Source organism: Coregonus lavaretus, assembly GCF_964263955.1.
Source record: "Coregonus lavaretus genome assembly, chromosome: 11".
NCBI lineage: Eukaryota > Metazoa > Chordata > Actinopteri > Salmoniformes > Salmonidae > Coregonus > Coregonus lavaretus.
In genome coordinates, this window is record NC_139998.1 from 59,652,504 (window position 1) to 59,663,290 (window position 10,787).

At 40.3% G+C, this 10,787-nt stretch overlaps 1 protein-coding gene across 1 annotated transcript in view; it reads right to left on the reverse strand.

The window, feature by feature from the left end:
- atp10a (ATPase phospholipid transporting 10A) overlaps positions 1-10,787 on the reverse strand; it is a gene marked incomplete at its 3' end in the record, with an annotated part of 120,931 nt that overhangs the window by 27,515 nt on the left and 82,629 nt on the right. The window contains 1 exon segment of the mRNA XM_084172116.1: positions 3,042-3,265. Coding sequence (XP_084028242.1) covers positions 3,042-3,265 — 224 coding nt within the window.

Sequence of the window (10,787 nt, forward strand, 5' to 3'; positions counted from 1 at the left end):
AATTGGGCGAAATGCTAGTGCTGGAAATACAATTTAAAGTTTGGAACGGATAGCCCTCCAACGTATTTCCCTCTGTAAATGTGTTAATTTAAATCGGGGATCTTTTACCTTTCCATACATATTTTGAAAACGCACAAATCCCAATTGCCAGAAGGGGGAGACATAGGAAGCATATACATTTTCACAATATAAATTCTGCTGGTTAGAGTGACTGGGATGTTAGTCCATCTACTGAGGTCGGATTGATTTGATTTGAGCATTTTGTTGATGTTTTTTTGCAATGGTTTTATCTAAAGAAGGAAATATATATTTTCCTAAATATTTGAAATGGGAAACGATTGGGATTCCATAAATAGAGATGGGGTCCTCTGTCGGGTTCTTGAGGGGCAGTACAGAAAGATTTGGTTAGATTTATTTTATAACTTGAGATGGAGCAAAATTTGTCTACGATCCTCAAAGCGTTTGGGAGGGATTGAGATACATTGTCTAGATAAAGTAAGATATCGTCGGCGTATAATGAGATGACGTGATCAGTACAATTGAGAGATATTGGTGTAATTTATTTTGTTTGTCTAAATTGCCTTGGCCAGGGGCTACATAAACAAAAATAGCAGAGGAGAGATGGGATCACCTTGCCTGCTACTTCTAGTTATTCTGAACAGAACAGAGCAGTTATTGCCTGTTATTACTATGGCTGAGGGATTGGCATATCATATTTTAATCAGATTAATGAAATTGGAGCCAAGACCCATATGTTCCAAAACTGACCAAAGATATGACCATTCTAGTCTATCAAAAGCTTTTTCTGCGTTGAGAGATAGAACTGCCCAAGGAGCTTTGGTTTCTGATGAAGCATGTTAGATATGTAATATATGGGGGCTAACTGGAGGATAATCATTTTTTAACAAAGCCACTTTGGTCTGGATGTACCAGTTTGGGTAAGTTTCGATGAATTAAGTATAGCTATAATTCTAATGGTTTGGCATAAGAAGAGGATCTAAAGGAAAAGATTAGCATATTTATTGTCTTCAGGAAACTCACTCAATATCTTCTGATGAAGTGGCCTGAGAAAAAGAATTGGATGGTAAAATCTATTTCACTCATGGGTTAAGAAATTCAAAAGGTGTTATGATCTTATTCAAAAACAATTAGGATCTTGAGGTGCAATCCGTTAAACTAGATTCTCAAGGAAGATGGATTGACCTTGAATATATGACTTGATGATAAACAGTTATGGCTCAAAAATCTATATGGACCAATGACGATCCAAACTTATTTGAAAACATCTAATTAGTCTCCAAGATACAAATAACTCTTATAATGGTAGGGGCCTACAATACAGTTTTAAGTACATCAATGGATCGTTAAGGCAATCATACTCTCATCTATCACCCTCCTGCGTTCAAAGAGATTACGAATATTATGGACACGTTGGAATTGACAGATATTTGGAGGCTTAAAAACCCGGATCTTGTAAGGTATAGTTGGAGGAGGCTTAATCAAGCTAGTTGTATTGATTCTTTTCTGGTATCCTTTTCAATGGCGCCAAAAGTGAAAAAAGTATGGCTTGAGGATCGAATGCGATCAGACCATCAACTTATATCCCTCCTTACAAGTATGACAGGCTTTCCACAAGGGCGGGGATATTGGAAATGTAACCAGGGGTTACAGACTGATGCTACTTTCTTAACAAAAACTAAGGAATTCATAAGACTTTCTTGCACAATACAGGTTCAGCGGACCCACATATTGTATGGGATACTTTTAAATGTGCCCTTAGAGGCCATTCAAAACAATTTTCATCCCCAAAAACAAAAACGGTATCAGTCAACAGAGAAAAGACTTAAAGCAGAAATAGAAAATCTAACATTAGACATCAATGATGTAGATAAATGGAATACAGAACCATTGAATAATGTAGACGTAAATCAAAAGTAGTTTGAGGAACTTATTCAGTAAAGACCGGGTTTCATTTATCTAAAAAACAGAGCAAATTAGATTGAGAACGACAAAAAATGCACCATGTATAGAAATGCAACCAAATATAACCTATAAAACGTAGTTACAAACGATGCAAAAATCCATCTCCCCAACAGAGATAAAGTAAAATATTTTAAACAAATGTTCTCGTCAAGTTCCTCCAACCTCACTTGACGACAAGTTTTGTGATATCCTTCTCCCAAAAAAATCATATTAAACTATCAGGCGACACAAAAAAAAATATTGTGAAGACCTAATTACACATGACGAACTATGGTTGGCAATTGATTCCTTTCAGATGGGGAAAACCCCTGATCTCGATGGCATTCCAATAGAGATATATCAAACTTTATGAACTACTGAAAGATCCATTACAAATCATGTTTTAATTACTCATACTGTCTATAAATGGCAGACTGTCGGACAGAGGGACTGATCTCTCTCCTACCGAAGCAGGAGCAAAGAGGAGGCCCCTGACCCTTCAATGTTGTGATGCAAAAATATTGTCTAAATGTATTGCTCCTACCGGACATTATTCATCACGATCAGACGGGATTCTGTAAAGGATGATATATCGGAGATAACAGACAACTATTAGAAATAATTGAAAACTATGAGAATGTAGGGAAACCAGGTATAATCTTCAAAGCAGATTTTGAGAAAGCGTTTGATACAGTATGTCTAGAATCTGTTTAGAAGTGCCTGGACTTTTTGAGAATCTCTCATAAGATGGGTAAAAGTGATGTACAACAATCCACATTTATCAGACTGTGGCAGCAGAACATTTTGAACACTTCATAGCTTCAATCTTGTGTATTTTATTCCTCATTTGACTATTTTCATTTTTTATAATAATAGTTTTAGGGGGGCTTTGGGGAGCTCATAAGTAAGCATTTCACGGTAAAGTTTACACCCGTTGTATTCGCTGCATGTGACAAATACAATTTGATTTGATTTAACGTTGTTTAAAACATTTTGGGGTTTGGCAAAAGTGTGATTTAGCGACTAGTGATTCAAGGCCACCCAATGCTTTTAGCTGTTTGTGTGTGAGTGAGACTCACAGCGTTCTTGTAGAAGAAGTACAGGATCATGTTGGCCAATCTGGAGTAACACCAGTGACCATGGACCAGCAGGAGCTTCTGAAGGTTCCGGAACCGCGGTAGGGCAAAGTCACTAGCCATCACAGCCTGTAGAGAGAGAGACACACACACACAAAATACTAAACACAGAGACATACAGAGAGACAGACACACAGATGTGGATGTAAGGACATTCCCATAGATAACTGTGGTCTCCTGCTGTTTTGGGATGTTTCAGTGTCCTGATGAACCATGAAGTGTTTCAGTCCTGATGAACCATGAAGTGTTTCAGTGTCCTGATGAACCATGAAGTGTTTCGGTGTCCTGATGAACCATGAAGTGTTTCAGTGTCCTGATGAACCATGAAGTGTTTCGGTGTCCTGATGAACCATGAAGTGTTTCAGTGTCCTGATGAACCATGAAGTGTTTCGGTCCTGATGAACCACGAAGTGTTTCAGTCCTGATGAACCATGAAGTGTTTCAGTGTCCTGATGAACCATGAAGTGTTTCAGTGTCCTGATGAACCATGAAGTGTTTCAGTGTCCTGATGAACCACGAAGTGTTTCAGTCCTGATGAACCATGAAGTGTTTCAGTCCTGATGAACCACGAAGTGTTTCGGTGTCCTGATGAACCACGAAGTGTTTCGGTGTCCTGATGAACCATGAAGTGTTTCAGTGTCCTGATGAACCATGAAGTGTTTCAGTGTCCTGATGAACCACGAAGTGTTTCAGTGTCCTGATGAACCACGAAGTGTTTCAGTCCTGATGAACCACGAAGTGTTTCAGTCCTGATGAACCATGAAGTGTTTCAGTCCTGATGAACCATGAAGTGTTTTAGGACTAAAAGCCAGAGGTGGGACCAAGTCACTATTATTCGAGTCCCAAGCAAGTCTCAAGTCACAAGAACTGAGTCTCAAACCGAGTCCCAAGTAGAACGGGTCGTACCGAGTCCCAAGTAGAACGGGTCGTGTCCCAAGTAGAACGGGTCGTGTCTTGAGACTTGCTTGGGACTCTAATAATAGTGGCACGTCGTGCATTCTAAGAGCCAGTCAAGTTACAAGTCAAGTAAAAAAAATAATCTATACATGCAATGACTTGTTCAATTACAAATCTTTGTCTGTTTTTTGAGGCTACCAGCCAGACGTTTTCATTCTTTTGTCTAGAACACATTTTAATTATTGCCATTATCAATTTCAAGCAATTTTGGCAAACCAAAAGATCATTAGATGGGGCTTTTGGTATGTCAAAATTGCTTGAAAGGTATAATTTACTTATGAAGCTTGTATGTTGAATTTGATGTTAAAATTCATTATTACATATTACATCATGCTAGTAATTGTTGCTTGATGCCCCATTGCTTGTGATCTTGCAAAAGTAAACAGTTAATATTCTTGATCACCTATTGATCAAACTATTTTTGGAGATGCATATTTATTTATTTGAGGTTTGCGCTGCACCCGATTCTATATTATTGTTATTGATTATTGCATTGTTGGGTTTTGAGTTTGCAAGAAAGGCATTTCACTGTGCATGTGACATTAAAACTTAAAACTAGATCCAATAGCTGTACAGCAAATCAGAACCCCCAAAAAGCAGTGGCTCAAAGCTCGCGACGCCCCCACGCACGGGCACGCACGGTCACGCACGGACACACACGCACGGACACGCACGGTCACGCACGGACACGCACGGTCACACACGCACGGGCACACACGCACGGACACGCACGGGCACACACGCACGGACACGCACGGTCACACACGCACGGACACGCACGGACACGCACGCGCGCACAATCGCTGCACAAATGTAGCCTGTCCTTACAGCCATAAACACTGATGCATTTTCAAAAAACGCAAGATACAGAAATAAACTGCGCTTTACACCTGAATTTGTAGCTGAAAGTCATTCATGTTAGCAACCCATATCAACTAGGGATATCATGTCACTTCTGTGGAGTCCAGAGCAAGCGGAATCACATGTCCTACTACAGTGGGGGAAAAAAGTATTTAGTCAGCCACCAATTGTGCAAGTTCTCCCACTTAAAAAGATGAGAGAGGCCTGTAATTTTCATCATAGGTACACAAAATGAGGAAAAAAAATCCAGAAAATCACATTGTAGGATTTTTAATGAATTTATTTGCAAATTATGGTGGAAAATAAGTATTTGGTCAATAACAAAAGTTTCTCAATACTTTGTTATATACCCTTTGTTGGCAATGACACAGGTCAAACGTTTTCTGTAAGTCTTCACAAGGTTTTCACACACTGTTGCTGGTATTTTGGCCCATTCCTCCATGCAGATCTCCTCTAGAGCAATTATGTTTTGGGGCTGTCGCTGGGCAACACGGACTTTCAACTCCCTCCAAAGATTTTCTATGGGGTTGAGATCTGGAGACTGGCTAGGCCACTCCAGGACCTTGAAATGCTTCTTACGAAGCCACTCCTTCGTTGCCCGGGCGGTGTGTTTGGGATCATTGTCATGCTGAAAGACCCAGCCACGTTTCATCTTCAATGCTCTTGCTGATGGAAGGAGGTTTTCACTCAAAATCTCACGATACATGGTCCCATTCATTCTTTCCTTTACACGGATCAGTCGTCCTGGTCCCTTTGCAGAAAAACAGCCCCAAAGCATGATGTTTCCACCCCCATGCTTCACAGTAGGTATGGTGTTCTTTGGATGCAACTCAGCATTCTTTGTCCTCCAAACACGACGAGTTGAGTTTCTACCAAAAAGTTCTATTTTGGTTTCATCTGACCATATGACATTCTCCCAATCCTCTTCTGGATCATCCAAATGCACTCTAGCAAACTTCAGACGGGCCTGGACACGTCTGGCACTGCAGTATTTTAGTCCCTGGCGGCGTAGTGTGTTACTGATGGTAGGCTTTGTTACTTTGGTCGCAGCTCTCTGCAGGTCATTCACTAGGTCCCCCCGTGTGGTTCTGGGATTTTTGCTCACCGTTCTTGTGATAATTTTGACCCCACGGGGTGAGATCTTGCGTGGAGCCCCAGATCGAGGGAGATTATCAGTGGTCTTGTATGTCTTCCATTTCCTAATAATTGCTCCCACAGTTGATTTCTTCAAACCAAGCTGCTTACCTATTGCAGATTCAGTCTTCCCAGCCTGGTGCAGGTCTACAATTTTGTTTCTGGTGTCCTTTGACAGCTCTTTGGTCTTGGCCATAGTGGAGTTTGGAGTGTGACTGTTTGAGGTTGTCTACAGGTGTCTTTTATACTGATAACAAGTTCAAACAGGTGTCATTAATACAGGTAACGAGTGGAGGACAGAGGAGCCTCTTAAAGAAGAAGTTACAGGTCTGTGAGAGCCAGAAATCTTGCTTGTTTGTAGGTGACCAAATACTTATTTTCCACCATAATTTGCAAATAAATTCATTAAAAATCCTACAATGTGATTTTCTGGAAAAAAAATTCTCAATTTGTCTGTCATAGTTGACGTGTACCTATGATGAAAATTACAGGCCTCTCTCATCTTTTTAAGTGGGAGAACTTGCACAATTGGTGGCTGACTAAATACTTTTTTCCCCCACTGTACCTACCTGTTTGCAGCGTAGGTCACAGGGTCGGTCTGAAAGGAAAGCATGGTCTGTCTGCACCGTGAGCTGTCACTCCGGCTGTCCGCAGACTGAACCTGATAACCCGTTTCTCCCTCACAAATACTGTAATTAATTCACCATCTAATCTAACGTCATTAATGTTACATCTTCATTCCATAATATTGAAGGCAGTGCGATGTTACAGCCATCTTTAGACACAGGCCTAGTTTGGGTGGCATAACATGGTCATAACACTGTCACGACATATATTCAGACCTGTTGTGACATATATTGCTTTATTTTAAGGATGATTATGACACCTTCATAACAGTGTCAAAACCCGCAAAACATTCCATTACACCATAGCCTACACGTCAACAGTATTTATATAACTTATATAACTCTGAAATTTACCATATTAAATGATCATTGTAATTGCACACACGTTGATGTCAGACATGCCCTTACCCCAATGCTCTGTTGGTGATGACTGGGATGAATCCAGGAGCAGATTTCAGGAGCAGGACAAGACACCCTCTTTCTGACTGATGACTGACATCAGGGCCTGTAGGTGGTAGGCCTATCTGCCTTATATGATAATGTGGTCATAATGCTTCATGACAGTGTCATAAAGTGTATTTTCTTAGTCCAAGTAAAGTGACACAGGATGGTCATAATGCTTCATGACAGTGTCATAAAGTGTATTTTCTTAGTCCAAGTAAAGTGACACAGGATGGTCATAATGCTTCATGACAGTGTCAAAGTGTATTTTCTACAAGTTATTTAAAATATGATGAAAATAAACATAACGGTAAAGAATTCATTACAACAAAGGATTTAAGAAACAAACTTGCAAAATGAAAGGAAACTTATCGGCAGGAAAAAACCACATTTGAATAAATGTGGGTTTTGACACACTCTTATGTAGGTGTCATAACCAGCCATAAAAGAACGCAATAATATATGCCACAACAGGTGTAAATATATGCGTCATGACAGTGTTATGACCATACTATAACAGGTTATGAGAAGTTATTTCAGCTGTTATGACATATTATGACAGTTATGACTGTGTCATAACAGATTTCTAAACTATTTTATAATTTAAACATGGACCTACTCTGCTTTTGACAGGCAAAAGTGGAGAAAATAAAGCAAGTGTTTTTTGGTTACTAATCTCTGGATATGAGCGCCTGCCTTTGAGCGCCTGCCTTTGAGCGCCTGCCTTTGAGCGCCTGCCTTTGAGCGCCTGCCTTTGAGCGCCTGCCCTTGAGCGCCTGCCCTTGAGCGCCTGCCCTTGAGCGCCTGCCCTTGAGCGCCTGCCTTTGAGCGCCTGCCTTTGCGCGCCTGCCTTTGAGCGCCTGCCCTTGAGCGCCTGCCCTTGAGCGCCTGCCCTTGAGCGCCTGCCTTTGAGCGCCTGCCCTTGAGCGCCTGCCTTTGAGCGCCTGCCTTTGAGCGCCTGCCTTTGAGCGCCTGCCTTTGCGCGCCAATGCTGATGACTGGTTATTGGTCAACAATCAAGACGTGCAACTCTTTGGTTCTGAAGCACAGATTAGATGTTTTTGAGACAATCATTTGGTATAATACCGTAGGCCGACATCAATAACCAGATCAAAAGTATATATAAAATACAAATGGTAAATTATATGTAGACTATTATAAACTGGGTGGTTCGAGCCCTGAATGCTGATTGGCTGACAGCCGTGGTATATCAGACCGTATACCACGGGTATGACAAAACATTTATTTTTACTGCCCTAATTGCGTTGGTAACCAGTTTACAATAGCAATAAGGCATCTCGGGGGTTTGTGGTATATGGCCAATATACGTGTCGTGCATAAGAACAGCCCTTAGCCGTGGTATATTGGCCATATACCACACCCCATCGGGCCTTATTGCTTAATTAAAATATGTATGAAAAATATGTATTTTTCCCATTCAGTTTCACACTGGTGACCCCCCAAAACCTTCTCACTTGGAGAACCACTGCACTAGCTCACCCGACCTGTGTTGATTGACAGTTTGCTGGTCCAATCAGAGGGCCAAGTGTGTGTTTCACTAGACAATCTGTTGCACGTTTTTTGCAAGTCGATGCTGCCGATACCGTCTCTGGCTGCCTGGAGTAGGTTTGAATATTTTCCCGGTATTTTAGAAATGTTCCATCTCGAGGATAAATGACTTTTCTCCCGGGTAACCCGGTATTTCCTGCAAAAACCGTAAGTGTCATACTAAAGCATTATAAAGCTTGTAAACAGGCCTATGTCTGGATTTAATTAGAGCTTTGATAGAAAATTCAAGTCTGATGCTAGCTGAGTCGGATGAGTCATACATTAAAGACATGTTTTGAGCCCTACATTAAAAGACATTTAATGAACCCAAGCCCAAAAAAGCCCAAATGATTGTGCAGTTATCCAATACATATTACGCACAATAGAAAAACATAAAAGCCCATAGATGTAGCTAGCTATATAATGCCCATAGATGTAGCTAGCTATATAAAAGCCCATAGATGTAGCTAGCTATATAAAGCCCATAGATGTAGCTAGCTATATAAAGCCCATAGATGTAGCTAGCTATATAAAGCCCATAGATGTAGCTAGCTATATAAAGCCCATAGATGTAGCTAGCTATATAAAGCCCATAGATGTAGCTAGCTATATAAAGCCCATAGATGTAGCTAGCTATATAAAGCCCATAGATGTAGCTAGCTATATAAAGCCCATAGATGTAGCTAGCTATATAAAGCCCATAGATGTAGCTAGCTATATAAAGCCCATAGATGTAGATAGCTATGTATAGCTATATAAAGCCCATAGATGTAGCTAGCTATATAAAGCCCATAGATGTAGATAGCTATATAAAGCCCATAGATGTAGATAGCTATATAAAGCCCATAGATGTAGCTAGCTATATAAAAGCCCATAGATGTAGCTAGCTATATAAAGCCCATAGATATAGCTAGCTATATAAAGCCCATAGATGTAGCTAGCTATATAAAGCCCATAGATGTAGCTAGCTATATAAAGCCCATAGATGTAGCTAGCTATATAAAGCTCATAGATGTAGCTAGCTATATAAAGCCCATAGATGTAGCTAGCTATATAAAGCCCATAGATGTAGCTAGCTATATAAAGCCCATAGATGTAGCTAGCTATATAAAGCCCATAGATGTAGCTAGCTATATGCTCTCTTGAGTCAACAAATGAAACTAGCTCCAGTAGGTTCATATTTTTGAGTGTGAAATGTATTACTGTACTGTATTATATGGACTGGAATTACGCACATCGTTCAAACCCTGATAAAGCAGGGAGAGAACGTGATTCTGGTGATGCACAAACGGTCTACAAATTCTAGGCTAGCAAATGTTATTTTAATATTTAAATATAATTAGGGCCTATTTGTTTAATTAGTAGGCTGACGCATATTTAAGTGATAATGCTCTCGAAGCCGGTGTTTGGAGGATTATATTGGCACGAAGGCCGGCAAACCGTGCCAATTTATCCTCCAAACACCGGCTTCGAGGGCATTATCACTTTTATACAACGGGTTACCAAAATATTTAAAATAATGACTGACATATTTTCATAAAAATGTTATTTTGATGCATTTATTCACACTATTTCATCCTTCCACAAGATATAGTCCTGACACAAATCTAGGGTTGCTACCCAAGCCGGCTGGTCGTTCGTTCTATCGGTTCGGTTGCCAGAGATGCGACCCAGTCGTTCAGTCTTTTTGTTCTGTATCTATGGACGCGACCCAGTCGTTCAGTCTTTTTGTTCTGTATCTATGGAGAGTCGTTCGTTCTAAATGTTCTATTGCCATACTGGCTGGCAACGTTTTTATCCCTTGCTTGTTAGCTAGCCAACTACGGCTAACTCACAGTCACGTCAAACAGTGCAGCCAGAAGAACAACAGTAGCTGCATTTGTTTAAGAAGTTTTCTAGTGACATTTATTTGGATACATCCTTAACAATGAGCTAATGAGGCGCGATTTCACCAGGCATAGACAATGTGCTCACTCGTCAGGACACTGTTGTTGTTTAGATTTTAGATTTTTATTTCAAATTCAATTTAGTTTCAGTTAGTTTTCAGACTTGATTTACTAGTTTTTATTCAGTTTCATCAAAACATTTCTATTGAGTTGTTATATGATTTCGTTGTAGTGTT